General features: G+C 39.4%; 1 protein-coding gene across 1 annotated transcript in view; it reads left to right on the top strand.

The window, feature by feature from the left end:
* The window catches only part of HMCN1 (hemicentin 1), a 202,018-nt gene extending 192,737 nt beyond the window's left edge, over window positions 1–9,281 (top strand). Inside the window, exons 104-107 of the mRNA XM_074152276.1 lie at window positions 2,266–2,616; window positions 5,127–5,246; window positions 5,889–6,015; window positions 7,139–9,281. Coding sequence (XP_074008377.1) covers window positions 2,266–2,616; window positions 5,127–5,246; window positions 5,889–6,015; window positions 7,139–7,505 — 965 coding nt within the window. The 3' untranslated portion in view covers window positions 7,506–9,281. The remainder of the gene's footprint in view (window positions 1–2,265; window positions 2,617–5,126; window positions 5,247–5,888; window positions 6,016–7,138) is intronic.
* The last annotated feature ends 13,472 nt before the right edge of the window (window positions 9,282–22,753 follow it).

Below are 22,753 nucleotides of genomic sequence, written 5' to 3'. Positions count from 1 at the left end.
ATTATTCTTCAAATTAGAGAAAGCCTGAGAATTTAGCTATTTTTGTTTCAAAGCCATTTCACGTTGTTCTTATAAATATTTAATATTTATGGTGTGTAATCAAAGTGATACTGTCCAGTGGAGACTTAGGCTTACCAGTCAGTCAGCGATCACTGTTCTCACAGGGGCGGCTACGGTGTAAATGCAGGTGGCTTCCTGCCTTCCATTTCGCTTGTGTTGCCCAGGCTGCTTCTACAAAAGAAATTGGTCGAATTTTCACCTGTTTTCTTTCATTATTTCTGTGATAGTCTTCTGTTGCTTATCCACAACCTGTTCAAAGGACATTGGCTGTTGTAAAGATGTCAGTGCACGTATCTATTGTCTATTTTATGCAGGTAAAGAATGTTGAACTCAGCAATTAGAAAATAGTTGAGTGCTAAGGAAATAATGAGTTTCAGTATTCTTTTACATGTGTATGAGTAATACGTTTTTCATCTGGTGCACACAGTGAAGGAATATAAACTTAAAAGTCATATTAGTTGTTGCCATGTTAAAAATGTTAAAAATTATTGTTTATAACACTTGACAATATTACCCTAATGAAATGTCAACTAACATGTAAAGTTTGTTATGTGTTTGTGAAATAATTTGAAAAATACTGCAATAATTATCCCTGGATTTCTGACTCGCAAAACATTTAATTGTTATTACCCCCCCAAAATTCTTTAAAAGTTTAAAATATATAAAGTGTTAAGCGGTTGATAAAAATACAATCTTATTATTCTATTATGTTTCTAAACAGTATTACTTTTTAAATACCATTATCATATATTGCTTATCTCAGAGGGATACAAACTATGCTCAAAATACGATGTTCAAGGGGGACAAAATAAGTTGTAATAATGCTAGCTTAATGCTATTTGTACAATAAGAATTGAAAAAAATACATGCTTTCCATTTATTTAATATAATGTAGCCTTTATTGAGTCACCGTTAAAATCATCTTTAAATTTTGGTAAACCAAAGTTAGTAATATAAGTCAATTATTGATATGTTGTTGTGAATGTTACTATCGGGTCGTTCTGGAGTTGTTCCTGATTGGAATTAGCAAAGAGATTTTTCTTAGCAAAGAGTGAATCTAAGTTTGAAAAGGATTTTCAAATTTTCAGCTGGGCCTGAAGCACCTCGATGAGAATTTCTTTCTGGTAATGTCAGAGAGACTGTGGGGGAAGACCTGGTCCTACAGTACCCAAGAGCACTCGTATTTACTTTCTTTTGAGTGAAGGGCGCTCGTCATATTATATCCTTAAACCTTTTACTATACTTTGAATGCTTACCAGTCTGATTTGATTTAAGGATGGATATTTACTGCTAGGGTTGGTCAAATCATTTTGGATTACAAATTAAAGGGAAAATGAACTTAAAATAACAAAACAAAACAAAAGCATTCTTTAGGAAAACAAAAATAATTCTGTTTTATAATTATACAAAAGTGAATTAATATTTACCATTAAGCCTCCAACTTTTCACAGCTGGAATGGCCAATAACAACATGAAAGGTTAGAACATATCCGACCTCTTTCCCCTGCAATGCTGTGACACGTCCTCGAGACCTGAGTTTTCCCCTGATGCAGAGTACAGTAACTGTACCAGAGCTTTGGAGCTTCCCTCAGCATCGTTTTGAATGAATTTCTAATGCTGTACTTCTCAAGAATGCTCCGTGTTAAGTATCCTCCTTTAAGGAAGGTCCTGACAGCTTCTCCCACTCATCTGTGGAGCACTTAAGGAAAAAAAAATAATTCCTCAAGTCGTAGTGAGCTGCTTAGGCTGAAACAATGAACGGCGTGGGTCCTAAGGGCCACTTACTTCTCAGAGTCCATCAGCAGGAACCACAGCTGGCAGCTTTCAGGCTATCGCACAGCCCTGCCTCTGGAAGGGCAGGGGAACAGACTCGAATCCCCGTTTTCTAGCCACACCTTACCTTCAGTAACACTCGAGGCAAGACCTTCAGCAGAGTCCTTGTCCTACGTGGGCACAGTCTTAGGTCACAAGTAGCCTTACAGGAAGAATAAAGGTAAATTACTGTACAGGTTAGAATAACCTGCCTACTTGGCATCGTGTTCTCTATATTTTACTGCCTTCAAGATCTTACTTTTATGTCTTCAGTTTGTTCCACAGAGTGAGATAAATACATATGTATATATATATACATATAGTTATGTGTTGTTTGTTTGTTTTTTCTCCTTTCCACATGGTTTGTTGCTCTGGATCATGTCACATGAGCAGACATTAATGAATGTGAACAAGTGCCTAAACCCTGTGCATTTCAATGCACCAACACCCCCGGCAGCTTCAAGTGTGTCTGTCCACCTGGGCAACATTTATTAGGTGATGGGAAATCTTGCGCTGGATTGGAGAGATTGCCAAATTATGGTGCCTATTACAATAGCTATAACTATGCTCAATTCTCCCCTGTGAGAGACAACTATCAACCTCAACAATATTACAGGCACTCCTCAAATCTCTACAGCTCCTTCTCAGAGTATAGAAACAGCAGAATACCTTTCTCCAGGACTAGAAGGACCATTAGAGAAACTTGTCCTGAAGGCTATGAGGCAAGAAATGACAGATGTGTAGGTAAATGTCAGTCGTGTCTATGCAATTCTCTTGTTTTGGTCCTTATTCTTAGGTTACTGTTTTCTATACACCAGGGCCTGACGGTTTCTGGTGCTGTGGTTTTTTCATGTTACCCTGATAAATATTCAGAGAGTTCTGCATGTTCTTGTCTCCTGACCACATTGTAGCAAAAAAGTTTTCAAACCTCCTTCTCGTAACCTCTTGTTTTAATTGTGCTGCTTATTGTGTGTTTGCAAATTATTTCCCTCTGTTATTCTCTTTCTTCTGATTACAGTAGCTCACCTTTGTGAATTTTCTCACACTTCAAGGAACACCAGTAGACCCAGTCTAGTCCTGGGGCTGTTGCTTACATGAGAGTCCCACTGATGGTAGTAATAATGTGGTTCAAAAAGGTTTGGAATATAAAGATTTTATAATTGAGCACACTAGGGTTGTTGCCAGCACTGCTACAGGATGGTTAGTCACTGCCATACAGGCACCATAAGCAGAAGCTTTTAAATTGGCTGTAATTATGATGTGTAGCAGCTTGTAATGTAGTCCACTGAGCGTGGATTAGTAAACAAATGGGGGTTTGTCCTAAGTTGTGACAATGACAGCACTGCCACCTTTTCTATGACGAGGCGAGCAGGGTAGTTACCGTAACTGGCAAGCTCTGCCCCCAATTTTTTTTAAGGGGTTCGAAGCCTCAGAGCACCCTCGAAGACCAACAGGAAACAAAGGTATTTGGCACCTCTAAGTATCAAGCATTTAGCTCACTTCCTCCTTGCTCCGTGAGCTTTTCTGAGGTTTTTCAGTGAAATGCTGCTATTTGCACAGGTATTGAAAACTTAATTCATCTCGTCATGAAAGTCAAAAGGAACAGCAGCCTGTCCTCTTCACTGACTGGTTTGTACTTTCGGGAGGGATCGCCTGACCTGATGCTTTACATAAAGGACAGATGGGGATATGAAACATGAGTTCATCTATTGAAATGTGCTTCTCTGAAGCCAGATTTTGCCAACTTAACTCATATTTTCGTACTTTAAGAAAAAAAAAAAATTATTCAATTAAGTTATTTTGTGATAATACTGCTGAGTTCAGGACTAAGGGCACCGCAATCTAGGCCTTACTAGAGCTTGTCCCAGTGCATTTAAGATGGCAGTTTCTGGTGCGTAAGCTACCTGGCATATACGCCAGTGACACTTCTCAGGAGGCACAATATACTTCCACGACAAATACAGTGATCTGCAGCTAGATTCTAGCAAGCAGAATTACTGCTATAATTATCTGGCAATATATAATGTTGAAAAATATGAATATACTTCTATTAATAAAAATTATAGATACTGAGACATCAAACCTTGTATTTAAATTATAAAGACATTGCAGTATTTGCATACATGCAGTTTGCTATGGGTATAGCAGTTTAACTGGAAGACAAAGGAATATAGCTACCGCTGGTGAAAGGGTTAAGTGGAAATCTATTATCTTCACCCCAGCTTCCACTCTGAATTAGTTAATATTCTTGTACTTCTGTTTCACTGGAATAAGCATCTAAATTTTAAAATTACCATTTAATATGAAGAATACACCCAAATGATTTTTTAAAAAAAAAAAAAGAAAGTTCTTTCGATAGACAACCATCAGGATTTGGGAATAACCTACTGTAAATTTCTACAGTCACATCTGTTTCTCTTCTGTGTTTGCATTTTTATCTAATGCAACCCCTGTAAATCAGATGAAGAGAAGGGAAGCAAAGACCTTCCTTCCACTGTTTTAATCATGTAAGTCTTAACTCTTGCATGAGACTAACTTAAGTAGGATCTCTACTGCTCTCCTGAATTAGGCAGATGTTTCAAAAGAAATTATAATTATGTATGATCTATGTCTAAATCACACTAGTCTGCTTTGAAAATTTTACATAAAGTGGTCTGGTACTTCTATATTTGAGAAAGAGATTTAAGAAAAAAAAACCCAAAAAGTTAAGAGCATTTATTGATAATCTTCCCAGATACCGAGCTTAATTTTTCCCCACGGCATGAGGAAGATCAGTTTGGAAGGGAAACGGCTTTGCCTGAGGAGGGATTAACTGTAAGAACAACTCCCCCACTGTCAAGGCTTCCTCTGACGAGATATCCGATCTGGGCATCTCCTAACCATATTGCCTAAAGTCTTATTGTCGGGCAGCTCAGCTTGCTTTTGGGAGCAAGACTGTATTTGTAGAACCTTGCTGATGTGTACAGATTGCACCTGCCCCTTTCTTCCCAGAGACACTGGTCTCTCCAGCTAGAATAGAAATTATGGCTGCCATCAAAAGAGGTGAGGACTTCAGTTACTAAAAAGTTTTAAGGAATGTCGCAGGTAAGGTGTGAAAAGACTTGCTAGTGTTAGACGTTCAACTCCAGCAGAAAACAAGATGCACACAGCTCCCAACAACTCTGTCCGTACACTCGAATACAAATAGGACACAGAATACCTTCGTTCAATGCCAGGTTCAAATAATCCTGATGTCTTCGTGTTTCTTTCCACAGACATAGATGAGTGTGAAACCAGAGATATCTGTCAGCATGAATGCAGAAACACCCTAGGAAGTTACCAATGTACTTGTCCGGCTGGTTATCGCCTTACGCCCAATGGCAAAACCTGTCAAGGTACGGAGATCGCTTGGAGTGTTCAGAAATATATTTGTAAATAAATAAGATACAAATCACGTTCAATACATGTGTAAGCCCTATCTTTCAATTACCTATATGAGATTGGGCATTCAAAATAGCAAGTTGCAGTAGTTTTTTATATTTCACATTTCAACGCTTCATAAAACACCAGCAAATTAGACAACTGTAACTTCTTATTCTCGTGTGGTCCTATGCTACACACTTAACTCCAGGCAAGTAGACAGCAGCTCTAGGGTCAAAGCCAATATAATCCTTAACCTGTCTCTGTCAAAAAAAGGTACTGTCAGATTTTCTGATCCACAAAAAAAACCAAACAAAAAACCCATAAAAAATGAACTAATTAGGCTCTGTTGACAAGACAACTGTGGTTTATGTGGGATCGTGGCTGTAGGGCAGCTCTAGCACAATACGCCATCCTGCGCAGTAGTAAAATGCCAACAATAATACAGGCATGTTATTGGAACTCGTGTCTCAAACAGCAAGACCAGATTCTGAAGGCTTTCAGCGTGTGCAGAAGTACACTCTGCAGGCTGCTCAGCCTTTGCTGACCCAGCTGGTTTTTAACCCTTAATTTCTTCTGCCATCAATTGATCATCTGCATGGTTTTTTTACATTCAGATATTGATGAGTGCCTCGAACAGAACATTAATTGTGGATCAAATCAGATGTGTTTCAACATGAGAGGAAGCTACCAGTGCATAGACACACCTTGTCCACCAAACTACCAGCGAGAACCTCTTTCTGGGTATGTTTTATTTTCAGCCCCTTTTCACCCACCCCAAGCTCAGATCCTTAACTTGTATTTATCAGAATAAGCTTTGCCTAAGTTTCGCTGTCACCGGTAAAGCTCATACTAGTAAAAGGTGAAAGCACTGACCTTCAAGATGATCACCGGTTTCTTGAGCAGCAGTATTCCATGTTTCCCCTGCAGCCGGACCTTAAACCGGTGGCGGCGGGTGACCTGGCTGGCTCTCAGTATCCATGCAGCATCTTACTGTTAATTCACAAAGAAATAGCACTAGAACGTTCCTTTACTATATGAACCCCGGCGGGCAGCACGCTGCCATTCTTTCTGCTGATTTCGTGTCATTCGTTTGTCACTTATGGGGATGTCTTTGCATCTGAGTTTTCTGACTTAACTTCTCTAAATGCCTAACTTGCCATCAATTTCATAGCATTTAAAATATGCTTTTAGTCATGAAAATAATGCTACAGCTCATTGTAAGTTGTTTTCATTTTTAAGTTACTCTTATTTCCTTGTTCTGGAAAAAACATTTTAATTTCCTTTAATCTTTTAACGTACTCAAGGAAATAGCTTGTTTCATAGTCGGAAACCAACTTTCCTGATCAAACTGAACTGGAATGACACTTAAGTTGAAATGGATAATGTTCTTTGACCTCTGTTTGTACTGACATGCAGAACTAATAGATATTTCCTATTTTGACTTTTGATTAATTGAAGTAAAATTTACTTTGCCCTTCTTCATGCCAAGTTCTTTATTTTATGATCTAACGCACAGACACCTCAAATGGAGCTGCTCAGGGTATTTTAAACCGACCTTTCCAACTCTAAGAGCAAGGCCATTAAAACACATACTATTGACTTCAACAGCAAATATTGTATTCAATATCTTTATATCACGTCTTGGCACTTTCCGAGATGATCCTGTTAAGGGAAAATGAGACATTAAACTGGGCTGCCACTTTAGAGTAAAAATGGATAAAGAGCCCATGAGCATATTATCATTATAGAGAAATTTAAATTATGCAACAGGGTAAACAGGGGAAGAATTTATCCTTTAGGACCTGTTGCAGTACTTACAATATCGTGCCTTCTCCCTAAGCTAAAGTCCTCTGCTTATTCCTAGGTTCTGTCTGAAAAACTGCCCGGCCAACGACTTGGAGTGTGATCTGAGTACCTACGCCTTGGAATACAAACTCCTTTCCCTCCCCTTTGGCATAGCTGCTGGTCAGGATTTAATCCGGCTGGTTGCCTACACTCACGATCAAGTCATGCATCCAAGGACAACTTTCTTAATGGCGGACGAGGACCCAGCAATCCCATTTGCCCTGAGAGATGAGAACTTGAAAGGAGTCGTGTTCACCACCCGACCGCTGCGAGAGCCAAAGACTTACCGCATGGGAGTCAGAGCCTTATCGTACAGCGTCGATGGAAATATTGAGTATCGGACAACTTTCATTGTTTATATAGCCGTGTCAGCCTATCCCTATTAAACACCCAAACTACTTGACAGTAATCACAGTATTTTAACCACGTTCATAAAAGCCGGTGGGTATTACCACTTCCAGACTGACTCTACTGCCTGCCAAACAGTTGTGAACCATGTAACTTGAAAATGGTGCTATGCTCTTTTCTTTTTCCCTCCTTCCCGGAGGCTGCCTATCCAGTCCCATTATTCCAATTCAAGAGGAAAATCCCTGGCTTTCAATACCTGCTACCGCTTGCTTTGTTTATTACACTGGAGTTGTCATTTTCCACAGTTTGTTCTGAAAATCAGCAGAAAAATCAAAATACGAGCTGAAGTATGTGGTCAAAGCAGTAAGCAAGGAGCAGCCTCTGTCGAAAGCAACTAAAGAAAAGCCTAACCAGAAGAAAAAAAACCCTGTAATTTCAAGTGGTCTTCATATTTTAAAGGTTGCTAAGTGTTTTACAATTTTATATCTGTTAGATTTTTTTTTTCTTATCAAATACCTGATAGAATTAGGGCTGTAATATACTACACTGTGTGCTCAAAACAACGCAAATACCACTGTACCTAATGGTTGCCAGCGCTGAAACAAATGATATTAAAGTTTGTTTTCAGCTAAAGAATCTACAGTAGAATATGGAACTGGTACGTTTCATTTCCATGCAAGTTTAGAGATGTCACTATTTTTGGAGGAAAAAAACCAACCATGGCTACTTCTACTTTATACTGCAGGTATTTTATAACTTTCTTTCTTTCTTTTTTTTTTTTCTTTTTAACTCTGACGTTCTGGTATAGCCATTTATTTAGCTCAAAACCATATCCATTTCAGTACTCCCAACTCAGTTAAAATGTTTTGGGTTTTTTTTGCAAATAGATCGTTTTTCTCCAAAGATGATGTAAGTTTGGTTCAATGATGTCAATACACTGTATACACAAGTAATTTTGTCAAGATGTATTCTATTTTTATGAAAGTGTATATATGTGTTTTTCCTATGTGTGTTTTCCAGTTAGATTTGCATCAAAGGACAATGTCAATACATTGAAACTAATCAAAATAAAGGTTCCCATTTCCTTTGAGATTGCTTTTGAGTTTTATCACTGAAAAAAATTCTTTTCTATTTGTAAAGCACTTACCTTTAGTGGCAGGGGAGAATGCAGAAGGTGGCGTGCCCAGCAAACTGGGGAGCAGCGTAACACAAACGCCGCCAAGCCTTCTGGTTTTTGTGCTACTGGCTTCCCCACATCCTTCAGTTTTCCCAAAAAAAAAGTCAGGGAAACTGGTGCGCTTACCGTAAGACCTTACTTTATCCAGAGCCTACTGACTAGGAGACATCTCATTTCCTCAGAGGAAATGAATTTTGCTAAGAGTTAAATTTTTGTTGCATATCAAGGCAGTGTTTATTCATAAATATACTCAACTTGCCAAACACGGAATAAATCACAATAATTCCAATGCATATATAAAAAAAAAAGAAAAAAATAGTCAAAAAGAGTGAGATTCTCTCCATAAATACCTGTCTACTTAACTGCAAACCAAACACTCTTCCTAACATGCTGAGTGGAAAATAAGAATCTTAAGTTCTTATTAAAAAAAAACAAACACACACCCCACCACTACAAATAATAGGTTGGGTTTTTTTTAAAAAAAACAAGGCAGTCCCAGTGAGAGCAATTGTTTTGGGGTAGTTCCCAGCTGTACTGAATAAACAGTTAACGCTTCGGCACTTACCATTGTTTTATGCCAGCCTCATCTGATGCCCTGGGGAGGTAACGCAGCATTTCCTCCTGCCCCTAGTCTTGAAACACCACCCCATGACACCGGATGCCTCCCCCGTTCCCGGGCCTTACCTAGGTACAAACATGACAACGCTTAATTAACTACGCCACCGAGATTAAATGACCCTATGAAAGATGGCAAATGTATTTTATACATTACAGCAATTAATTTATACATACTGGTAGTTTAAGTGTGACACCTTGTGGCTTTCCGGCGACACGCAGCTGGGCACACACGTCTCCCTGAAGCTCACCTTCAGGTGGCCACCCGTAAGATACCAGCTCCCCGCTGGCTGCAGCACTGCCCGAGAGCACCAAGCCCCCTCATGTATTCCAGGAGAACATCCTGCTATGGCTGAGCCATTGCCAGGGCACCGGACCCACTTTTACGCCGGGAAATGATCCTTCCTTATTAAAACCTAAAGAAAAAAAAAACATGCTAAGATGCAGCACTTTGGAAAAACAAACAAACAAACAAACAACAAAACAACTGTGCAGTTCCTTTGGAACATAAGTTCTAGCAGAGCAATAAGGCACAAAAAGGAGTTGAGAGACGAAACCGGGACCAACTGCCAGAAAGGATAGACAGTCTGGAAGCAGGTGTTCAGGATCTGAAGATAGGTAAGGTTCTTCCATCACGCCTTCCCTAGAGCTCCAGTTTGCCAGTCCCCTGAGAGACGTTCCACTAGGGTTTTGTTTTGCTTTGCGCACTGGCTGAATTTAAAAGCTGCTGACCAGGTACAGCAATGAATGGGTGCAGAAGACATAGCACCGTGAGCTAAAGGGAAAACAAGTTATCAGATGAGCCCGATGCTCAGAAAAGATGGGAGTAGCAGTGTGCTTGCCAGATACGTGTCCACTTGCCAAGTAAGAGCCAGACAGTTGATGCTAAACTAAGAGAAGGATAATGACTAAAGTGGTCGTCATCAGCCTCGCATTGGCGTGGCAATTACAGGCAGGACACTGCTCTTGGGGTGCAAGTGGGAGCTTTGGAACCCTTTGACTTCAGAGGCATTTCTAGTTCTGGCAGCTCAAATCTAAGGCTCCTGCCAATAAAAACTTGGCACGTTATTACCTTGGAAATCCATGGATTAGCTTATGAGGTTGGAATCCAACTGTCCGTCCCGTTCCCCACCCCCCCACCCCAGTTGCACACAGGCAGAGGACAGGACATGCAGCACTGTGCGAGGACATACTCATCGCCAACACCATACTGGTTGTGGTTAATTACCCAGGCGAAGAGATACAAAAGAAAGCCATCTAGCACATTTCCGTTTAAAGTAATCCCTGCCGAGATGCTGTGATGTACAAACTTACAGATGGGTGAGGGCTCCCGGGCAGGTCTCAAACTTTGTTTCTGCGGAAAGCCTGTGATGAGCAGAATGAAGGCTTCTCCATCCTTCTGGGCTTCAATTTCTGCTTCAGAAGTGATTTTGATAGAGTCCAAAGTCACCAAATGGATATAATCACAAAATCACAGAATATTTTTGGTTGGATGGGACCTTTGAGATCGAGTCCAACCAAAAAAAAAATAATAAAAATCCCAGAACACCAAACACCAAAACCAAACCAAACCAAACAACCACAACCACAGGCCACACCATCCACAACAGACAGAAACCAACAATCTCAGGCACTAGAGCATGCCCTGAAGTGCCACATCTACATGTTTCTTAAGTACCTCCAGGGATGGTGACTCCACCACCTCCCTGGGCAGGCTGTTCCAGTGCCTGACCACCCTCTCAGTAAAGTAATTCTTCCTAATATCTAATCTAAACCTCCCCTGCTGCAACTTCAGACCATTTCCTCTGGTCCTGCCATTATTCACTTAGGAGAAGAGGCCAACACTCACCTCTCTACACCCTCCTTTCAGGGAGTTGTAGAGGGCAATGAGGTCTCCCCTCAGCCTCCTCTTCTCCAAACTAAACATGCCCAGTTCCCTCAGCCTCTCCTCATAGGACTTGTTCTCCAGACCCCTCACCAGCTTGGTGGCTCTCCTCTGGACACGCTCCAGCAGCTCAGTGTCCTTCCTGTAGTGAGGGGCCCAGACCTGAACACAGCACTCGAGGTGAGGCCTCACCAGTGCCCAGTACAGAGGCACCATCACTGCCCTGCTCCTGCTGGCCACGCTGTTCCTGATACAGGCCAGGACGCCATTGGCTTTCTTGGCCACCTGGGCACAGTTCACCTTATTGACAAGTCAAACGCTGACATATGGAAATGTAGAACAGCTTCCACACCCGTGTTCATTAATGCTGTTTAAAAGCCCGAACAGTCAATGACTTGCTCGAGCACAGTCGTATTTCTTGCTTGGCAATCAGTGACCATTTCAACTCCTGCACATACAACAATACTTACTTTGTCTGGAGCTGTTGCTCCATATGACCTACAAGACACCCTTAGTGAATTACTTTATTTGTCCTTTCTTTCCCTGGACAAACTTTCTGAGGCACAGGGTAGCCTGTGTGTGTGAGTTCAACTCTGGGTGTGAGTTGAAGCAGAAAGCAAACACCAGAGAGTTCAGCCGATTGCCAGAGCTAACCAGGGCTGTTGCGTATCACGCATCCAGCAGCGTTGCACTGATAAACTTAACATCCAAGCACAGCATATCCAGCCGTGTCCTGTGAATAGCATTAAACGTGATCCCAAACCGGCAAGCAGATTTTTATAAACACATTTGCATGTCTGGACACACTTAACCCAACCCCAATCACTTTTCAGATGACTGAGTTCAGCTATTCAGCATCTTCAGCGTACAACTGGTGCCAGACAGCACACACAGCCGATTCTGCTGGCTTGATAAATTTAGCATTAGAAAGGGCAACAAAGCGTGCCTTACAGATAAAGACACAGATTCAAACAATAATTTACGAATAACCAACAGGTGGGAGGATCAGAAGCATGATCAAGCCCAGAATTTGTTCGGATCGCAGAGCAAAGGTTCAGAAGTGCTCTTAAGCAATGCTGCGCGATTGCTGCAAGGAGACAAGAATCTGATGGAAAGATAACTTCAGTTAATTTTTCATTGTATGTGAGGATTATACACCTGTGGCCATTTTGGGACTGAGAACAAGTTGAGATTATTTCTTGGATAAAATGTGTGTAAGAGAAGAAAAATGTTACCGCAAATACAGCACTTGCATTAGAAAGATCTTTCCTAAAATGGGAAGACCTAGCACAAAAAAGTAAGTTCTTGTTGTTCTTGATAGCTTAACAAAGTGGCTTGAAATATAGTGACATGCAGCTGACTTTCTTATTAATGACTTCTCATCCCACTTGAAGTTATAGAGTAGTTTACATACAGGTCAGAAGAAAACAACATCTTGAATAGAATGTCTCTCAACCATTATTTTTTTTTTTTAAAAACCTGTATGCTGCCCGTGAAATCGCACAGTAAATCTCATGTGCAGAGTCCACATGGAATTCAGAGGGGTTCAGCTGGCTGTGGACCGAGATGAGCACCTCTCCAAATCTTTTAACAGCTTACAGAAAAGCAGGACAAACCATAGTGGATCACGAAGGGAGGAAGGGAGGAAGGGAGGCTCTCCTAGAAAATATCTTAGAGGGTATCAAGAAATCGGGGCTGTACAGATATGATCTAGCCCGTAATTGAAGCAAAGCCAAACTCTCTTGCTATAGAAAAAATGCAGCACAGCCACTGGCAAATACTTTAAGTTGTATGTAAAAGCTTTAAAAACAAGGCATCTGATTTTGGGTCGACAACTTCAGAGGCAAATACCAGCCAAGATTCCTAAAGAGAAGAATCCTGTAAATGGCCCTAGTTACTACTATCCCTAGTAAATAAAGCGGTGCATAAAACACAGCTAGATTCCAAGCAATGTCAAAGTTCCTCTCTAACAGCCTTCACAGCTTTTTAGCCAGGATGCCTCTAGAATCTGATGCTGTAGATCCAAAGAATGAGGATAGTAAAGTTGGGAGAATAATGAATTCCCAAATGCCACAGAAACAACAGAAGTGCTCCAGCTCTTCACTGAAAGCAGGCAAAGGAAGAGAACAACTCCATGTCTGAAGAAGAAAATACAGTGCTCTGATGCAACTATGTGAGTGACTGAAATTGAAAAAGCAAAAATACCATGAGAAAAATATTAAAAACACATGCTGAAGAGACTACAGGAGCCTTGGTGATAAACTGGAGAGGGCAAGGCATTCTTGTACCAGAACAGTACTGTTTCTGTATAAATATCCTGACAGTTCACCATTTGTGGACAAATCTTAAATCCTAGAGAGCTTATGAGTAGGAGATAAGTTGAAAAGATGTTCAGATCTGTGACCAAACAATCACCTTTTTGATTTCTCTTCTGCTTAAAGGAACTGGACTTTGAATACAAACCTTGGAAATAACTCTGATTACATCAAATTTCTTCATCCTTCCTCATCATCATCTGCTAACAGAATTAGCTCACAAATCTTCACATATTTACCAACCATACAGGTCATATTGCTTTGCTCCGCTCTGGCCTTGTTTGAAAGAAAATATTTGTGGTTTGCTTACTGGTTCCTCTGCAATGCTCCCAGTGATGCGGAGACTGATCGAGAACCTCAAATTGGGTGTAACCCTGCAAAGCCTTTGCCAAAATATTACCGCTAACGTTTCACAGCTCATGTTCTGAAAAGGTTTTGGATGCATAAATGATGTTGTTCTTTAATACATGAGGCTGTAGCATAGAAATGGCTTGTGTTCACCAACTGAAACACACAGCAAGGTAATATCATGGTATTTTTACCATGTGTGGTAGCCTTACTATAGACAAGCAAAGAGTCATCAGTGATTACCAAAAAGTCACATCAAATGAAAGCCAGTCACAACCTCGCTAAAAACTCCAGACTGCCTTCAAATTGGACACCTCATCTAATCAAAATATCTCTTAATCATATAAACATTTGTCAGCGTATACTAAGAACAATAGTAAAAATTAAATTTTACTTAGAGCTTATGTAAAATGGAGTTTTTCTGATAGAGATTTGAAAATTGTAAACAAGGCAAAAAAGATGCACCGCAGAATGAATTACCACAGCATGAAAAAGAGCATCTGCAGAGCAGCTAGTAAAAACAGTCTGTGTTTTGCTGAGAACTAGCTTTTTTTGAGAAGTAAAGTTGTTATTTATTTGAGCAGCCGAGTTCAGCATTGAAGTTCAGCCTCTGTCAGACTAGCCATTGTTTATTTATAAAGCCCTGTTGATTATCTAAGTCACATAGCATTGATTTTGCTCCCACCTTGTGTGCTAGAAAAGAATTAACAGAAAAATAACAATCACTGGGTCTTCAGCCTGAAACTTTAATCTAAACCAGTCATGCTAAAATCCGAGACATTTTCATGATCTAAAGTTGTAAATAAATTAACTGTCAGCAGATTTTTACAAGTATTTTTATGAGTGAGAACTGTCTGTGTCTGGGCATTTACTTTGCCTAACACCTTGTAATACGTGCTGTACTCTCTTCGACAAAACAGTACTTTACTTGGGGTCTATTACACAGCTTGTCGCTATATGTCTCTAAATCGATTTATTCCATGCTTAACGTGACCCCTTAGTACCATAGTCTGGTACTTATCTAGTTTTCCAGCAAAGACAGCCCAAAAAGTGGAACATGCAAACATTGATAACATTTTGACAAATACCTTTGACCACTGAAAGCTGAGCTGAGAAAAAACAACATACCTTTTTCTTCTGGCTAGAATAAACCTCAGCCTGACATCCCCGGACGAACGGATGGACGTCTTCCTGCTCAACCTGGCAAAACCAAAACTGGCTCTTCACTGGCCTTTCTGCCAGCCTTTGTTTCTTTCAAAAAATGCTTCTGATACTCAGATACACAACCTGGACAACACCTTCAAATTAGACATTTGGTTTGAATTGTGCTGAAGTCAAAGTATTTTTCCTTATGCATCACAACAATACAAACATCTCTATTCACTCCTAAAAAGCTGTAATGACTATTACAGCATGAGTTTGTTTGCCTGAGCATCAACTTTCCAGCCTTCTCTCAATAATGGCAATAACCTTTTCTCTCACCACAGCAAATCCTTCCCCCCCCCCCCCCCGCCAATAATTCTGATTGCTGCTACAAAGACCTTTATTTTAGTCTAATAACGTAAGCTGCTACGTCCTTGCTTTCAAGTCCCCTACAGCCTTTCTTTACTGTCAAGGACAGCCTTGTTAGACTTTCAATGGGTTTGCTCTTTCTCTCAAGTTGCTTTTTGTACTTGGAAAAAGCTCCCCCCGTCCCCCGAAGCACTTTATTTTCCTCTTTCAAATCTTTCTCCAGAATACTACTCTGTTAAGATGTCATTAGAGATAAAAGACAACAAAGCTAGTGAAATGTATAACTACAGAAAAGGAGTCTAATAACTTTCTCTGCTTCCAGAAGTTATCTGGAAAATTAGTTTTGGAAAGTATTAAACACCTTCCAGTGTAACATCACGTTGATAAACAGCACTTTTATAATGATTGCCCTTATGAAAGGGTTGGTTATTCAGTTGTTTTTCTTCTTTTAGTTTTACAAACTCTGTATCTAACACCCAGATAAACTCCATTCCATTACAGAAATGGAAAATTTCTGTAATGGAATGTGTAAGATGTGTGCGCATGGATTTTAAGACCTGTTCTGGAATGTGCTCCTAGGGAAAGGGCAGGGGGTTCCTCTGGGCCACAATCTTAGATCTAAATGATGCACTGAAATTTGCCCACTGATACTACAACAAAACCTATGATGCAGAAGTAAGTATTCTTGAAAATAAGAACACTGCTATCAACAAAAACAGAGTTTTAGCTGTCAGGATATGACTAAAGTAAGTCCTTGTTGCTGGTAGGTATAAGCATGAAGAAGTAGAGGGTGACAGACTAAAGGTACTATAAGGAAGGTCCCAGACAGGTATAATAAGCTTTGGGCTACAGATGGCCCAATTAGACACAGAGAAGAAAAATTCCATAGATCAGTGAACATTGATGAACATGAGTGTCTCTCATCAGTACCAAAAAAACCCCAGTAATCAAAGAAAGATCTTCTCTAGATTTAAATCAGAAAGGGCATAAGCAAACACCAGACCACATTTCATATTATACCATGGATTTACAGATTTAGTCCAAGAAAGAGCTGTCACTGATTCCTGACAACGTCCTGTGCAGCTATTTACAGAGTATGTGACCGCTTACACATGCAACCATACTTCTGGCAGCACACTGGGCAATTTCGAATCAGAAAACAGAGTTTCAGTCCATATTTGCTCAAACAATGGATAGGATTTTTTTTAAATATGTTTGGGGTTTTTTTCTTTTGTTTTAATTTTTCTGACGAGAGCAGAACACACGCAGTTATCAAAAAGCTTTGCTAATTAGCAAGCACATCTATAGTTAGGGGTTTGACCTTAGTTCTGAACTTCTGGGATAAACTTCTAGGATTTTCAGTGCTGTGCCAAGAATGGAAGGAATATACATATTTAATATTTATAGGACTGTCAACAGAAATAAGCACCTGGCACTCCTCGCATTCAGGCTTCTAGTGGTGGAGAATAATATATAATTGCAATACAACATAGGGGAGGCAACCATGGATCACACATTTTTTACTCTAGCTTACCAGGCCAGATTTCTTTCAACTGCTGATTTAGTTACTGTCTAGTTGGAATTTTACATTTCAATAGAATTGTGCAAGGGCTAGTTTTGATACCTGAGTTACATGTTTTTATTAATGATCAGGGCAGGGTGAATATTAGCAGATGACGCAAAAGGTAGAGGGCAAAATTAGAATTAGAATTGAAAACAAAATTGATCAATTGAAGATATTCCCAAAAAACCCAGGGTGCTGTTCAAAGATCAAAACCAACATATTACACATTGGACAGGAAAATACAACTGCACAAATAGAACATGCACGATGCCTGGTTATGGCTGCATTTCAGAAAGAACTGAGGTATTACTGAGGATCACCAGCTAAATGAGAGTTAATGTTCTCACACAGAGATTGAAAAAGCTTCCCACTGACAGCTGAACAAAAGCATTGCATGCAAGACATGTGAGGTACTCTTGTTTCATTTTTTAGTTATTATACAATTTCATCCATAGTATCACATCCTGATTTTGGCCTTATGTTCCAAGAAAGCTGTAGATCACCTCTGATGAGAACAAATAATCATTGCTATTACCTGAATTATCACAGCAATGATTCTCAGAAGACATTCATGCATATTTTTTAGATTAAATCTGATGTTTAGCAAAACACACACAAAAAATTAAACATAAAGATTGTCAGTTCTGCTAGCAGTACAAGCATCGATATGACAGTTATTCAGGGAATTTTCTACTCCAGTTTTCCATAAGTAGATTTCGCAGGTAAAGAAAATATTTGATTATGCAGTGGGATTTTTTTTTTAAAGCTGTTTTAGTCCTATTAAAAATAAAATTTACTTTATAGGATGAGCAACAGTACTTGTAAAGCAGAACATCTGGTAAAACCCTGCAATCTGCCAAACAGTCTTGTGAAAGAATAATCACTCCAAATAAATTTTATTTCCAATGCTCTTTAATATTAGTCCAGACACTGAGATTATATAAATGCAAAAAGTTTAAAAGGATGGAAGTAACATCATATCCCCGAAATCATCACTAATTGTCCATATTTTCTGAAGTTCACATATGAATCACAAGTGAACTACTGTCCTGGCAGAAGTCAAAGGTCCCAAAGGGTGAACACTCATGATGTTCACAGGGAGAAAAAAAAAAAAAAAGAAATGGAAAAAGAAAAAGGGAGCAAAACCTACGAATATTCATCATGCTCTATGGACATCATTGTTCAAGTGACTACTCATAGATTAACTGAGACAGCTAAGTTTGAGGCTCATGAATTAGGCTGCTTTCATTAACAAATGTAAGGTTGGAATGGACTTCAAAAGAACATAACCATATTTTAAGGTTGGGCCAACGAGTATTTCCTTTCATCAAACAGCTATAAGGAGGGAATAATGCCAAATATATACACTTCCTCACTCTTCACTATTTAGTGATGTGATTTTGCTACAAACTACATGAGCTAGGAAAATTGCATCTAAATTATCTGGTATTAACCTAAATTGGTATTTGAGAGAGATTTTTCAGAGAGATCATCTTTGTCATTAAAGAGATACAAGTTTAGATTTAGTTTTGGTTCCAAAACTGGATTAAAAGATGGCCCTGTACCGTGATCAAGCTGCTCTAACAGCATCACCTGCAACAATAATATAATCAACAACTTAAATATTCCTTCTGATATTAAAAAATCCTCAGTGGGAAACTGTGCCGAACAGCAAGAATGAACATGTTTAAAATTGTACATGACACAGAAAGCTGCAGATGCTACATGCCTTATCTTTTACAACTACCGGGTACCCATGGTTTTTCTTACTCTTCTTCTCATCCAGATTTGCTTAAATTTCATGGTTAGCAAAAGAAACCAGTAACTGAAGAACAGAGTTCGCAGAAGTGGAAGGACAAAGTTGAGAGGAATGACTGAGGAATTCTCCTCTCCTCTCCCTATATCCTTAAGCCCCTGCGAAAGCTGCAACTACCCCCAGCAGGAAAGGGCTTGAAGCAAAATATTAGGGTCGTTTGTGTTTGCACTCCAGCATCAGGAAGCTGGGAAATGGCTGTTATTGCCTCTCCATATAATTATGTAATGGCAAAGTTTTACTGGCTGTCCAAATAAGACTCTTTAACAGATGGCCATGATACACGGCTTAGTAAATGGAAATTAATCAGATCTATTTACAGTGAAGTAATGTCTCTAAAATTACTGTCCACGCTCTACTGCTTGCAAAATCACAACAGGTTAATAATATAACCTCAATTACACTATTCTCTTTTAGGGATGCAGACTGAGAGGAGAGCAAGGGACAGAGATCAGGAAGGAAATCCTGTGTCACTGAGATTCTTCTCCCACTGCATTTCACCTCGTTCAAACACGTATCCAGCTTCATCTTAGAACTCATTTGATCAGAAGGCTGTTTCAAAACCTCAGTGATAGAAGGCTTAAGAACCTTATTCTAATTTCCTGCCTAATCTTACTTACAAACTGCTTGACTTCTGGCTGCTGTTGCTCTTTAATTTAAGTAACTCTCTTCTTCTCAGTCCTCCACATCCTTTTTGCCTGGAGGTATTCAGACAGAGCAATCAAAGCCCTTCTTTGCTAAGATTTACAAACTAAACTCTTCTATGGTTTCCTCTTGCATCTTTCCATTACTTTATTTATTATCACAGCCTCTCTTTTCACCTGTCTTGGTTTCAGTAACTTGTGCATGGGCAGCCCAAAATGCTCACAGTATTCCATACCAGACCATGGGGTCCAGTTAATATTTTTAGATTACTTTCTCTACTTTCACTGAATCCAGAATCCTGAATTTCTGAAGTGCTGGTCTAAATGCCACCAGATAAATCTCAACAACATGTCACAATAACCGCAAAGTTTTATCTGGCTACATAATTAACTTTGCTGAGTAACCTAAGCCCTCAGGAGAAGAACTCTAGGGCGTTACCATTAAGTAAAGTGGAGTCATCAGCCCAAGCCAGAGCCCTGGAACAGAATGTTATGAATATAACATCAGCCCTAAAATGATGCCAAACTTCTGCAACCTTTGCAAATTCCACAGTCATCTCACCCAACCCCCCCAGGATTCCCAAAGACAAAAACACATAAACGTATCTGCTGGCAGTGAGGGCTGTTCCTGTTGCCTTCATGACTGTATATTCCAGTTAGTCCTCGCTGTCTACAATTTGGTAGCTGGTCACTGACGCCAAATTCTACTTCTCCTCACATGTCCTGTGTCTGCGGCCCAACCCATTACCATCAACGCCCTGCTGGCTAAACAAACGAATACATCATCTCCACCAATACTGAGGGATTCATTTATGCTTTCATTGCCTTTCAGTCTTCAGTTGCGTCCTCTAAGATCGCCTTGAACTTACCTGCTTCAGGTTCAAGCTTGTCTATAACACTGGTGCTAAGCTTCTCGTTAGCATATGATGTTTTAAATTTACCTTAATTGGCCCTATTTGTCACTGGATCTAATAATACAGTTGGTCAGAACTGAAGGCAACTGCCAATACCTTCTAGACACCATATATTTCAGTAAATTTAAGGTGAAACAAAAGGGGTCATCCCATTTCTACATCACTACAAAACAAGATAGTCAGATAATAGTGTCAGTCTGTCCTTCATGTTTTACTCATCAAAAATACTGGAAAGAAACACCACAATAATCTTAATAAAACCTAAAGACTATATTGAGGTTTTGTACATATTCTGTAACTCATTTAGAATGGGAAGCTACTTACCTTCTGCACAACTCCTGGAAATTTAAAAGCACGGTAAGGTTTAAAATTTACTATACACAGAGGAAAAAAAAAGCTCGGGTCTTCTGTGGTTTTTCACGAAGAAATAATAGGCTGGAACACATTACAATATCATCTGTTATTTTAGGCATATATTTTGCTGACGTAAACAACTAATTTAGGGAATTTTCTTTCTTGATGCCTACCTAGGATCATTTAGTAATTACTTACAGCAAGGTCCTAAATGAAATATTTATCATGTTCATAAAGTACTGTAAATAACTGAGTTTTCCTGTTCGTTCTTCACTCTGTGCAAATTAGGCACAACATTTATGTGCTCCTTTTCAATGTACTTTTAGGAATAAGTGTTCAAGCTTCATCAGAGGTTGAATAATGTGCAATTTCCTTATAGAAAGCAAACTGAATGAAGCTCAGGTTTGCCCTATGTTAATATCTGCAGGTTTGAATTTATGCTGGTTCTTTACCAAGTTGCAGAATTATTTACTTTGCTGCCAGCTATTCTGAAAACAACAACAGTCACAAGTCCTTACAAAAGTTTTGAGATAGTTTCATGATTAGAAAGTCTTAGGTCAAGTGAAAAGGACAACGCGCTGGAAGCTCTGTTGCAGAGCAATGCCTATATTCTGTGTTGCTTATACCACAGTACTGCTACATCAGTCCATCTGTCCATTTTCCTACTAGTCTACCATGGCTGATCGAGATGGTTCAAGCCACTGTGTTACTGTTTTAGAATAGTTAACCTAAATATTTAGAAGGAAATGCTGTTTTCCTGAAAAGACTGGTGAATGTGGAGCATATCCTTAATTGAAACATGCTATGTTCTTGGATACTTGATATGCCTACTCTTAGCATACTTAAAGAAGAATCAAGGGGAAAAAAAAGATTAATTAAAACATCAAGAGATCTGAATTTCCATTGAACTTGGCATTAAAGGCTAAACAAGCTGCTTCCGTTTTCAACACGTTTTCCTTTCAGCGGTTTCAGGGCAACAAAGAACCTTTCATATGGTCCCCAAGAGACGACCACTGTAGCATCTTTCTTTGAGGTGTTCCTCATGTGGCCCCCACATTCATCTTGGAGTTAGTTTTCACTGTTATTTCACATCATTATATAGTCACTAACCTCACGTAGGAGTTGTTTTTGGCATGCTCTTAGACTGAGCTTTCCCGTAAAATTTGTCTGTCCGTTCTGTTCATTTCTCATCTTCTGGACTTAACAGCAGCAATAATAGGTTTGAATCATTTACTGAAATTTAGGCAGAGCAGTAACTGTAGTATCCATTGTCAATATTTCAGCACATACACCTACACTTCACGCTTAAGGTTTTCACTCCTCAGCAGAAAAGGAAAGAATTAACAACATCATCTTATTAATGACATGATTTCTGGAAACTCATGCTTTTAAGCATAAGTTACTGTATATTATTTTGGTTACACAAATTCTTTGATTTGCAGTCTGATTAAGTCTGTATAGATTTGTTTCTTAGGCATAGCATCCATAAACAAAGGATAAGCAACATTTTCTTATGTCAACACATATTTTTTATCAGCTTCCCTAGAATTTTCTCTTATTTTCTGAAAACTAACTTTGAGCAAAGAATGTTGACAATTCACTGAGCCTAATCTTTCTGGAATAGAACTGTCTTAAGGGTGGTGCATTATTTATAGTTTTAATCTTTAAACCAACTGCATTGCTCACAAAAACATATGACTCATTCTGAAAAATATAAAAGAAAGCTGCCTGTACAAAGTCCCATCCTCCAGACACATCTCCGATGAGGTGCTAGAATTAGATTGTTAGATGCACAGGGTGAGGACGTTTTCTTGTTTGTTCTGAAAAGCACCTAATAGACTCTGAATATTATGAAAATACTACTATGAAACAATAGTCGTTAAAAAACCTGATGTACTCAGGAACACTCGCTGACACAGCCACACAGCCACATACAAAAAGAAGATATTGGTTGCCAACTTAAGAGTGCCCAGCAGAGGACAGCCTGCGAGGGAATATGCTAGCAGAGGTATAAAAGCCAAGGACAAGATTTTCTTTGGAAGAACAGAAGCTTATAAGGATGACCTACTACTTTGCTCCTCGTGGCATCCCAGTTACCAGTGCACCTCCTTCCTCACTTCAGAATCTAACACCCAAACCCTGTTT

The sequence above is a fragment of the Numenius arquata genome, chromosome 8, assembly GCF_964106895.1.
Source record: "Numenius arquata chromosome 8, bNumArq3.hap1.1, whole genome shotgun sequence".
NCBI lineage: Eukaryota > Metazoa > Chordata > Aves > Charadriiformes > Scolopacidae > Numenius > Numenius arquata.
Note: the sequence above shows the minus strand (reverse complement) of the source record. Positions and strands in the feature narration are given on the sequence as shown.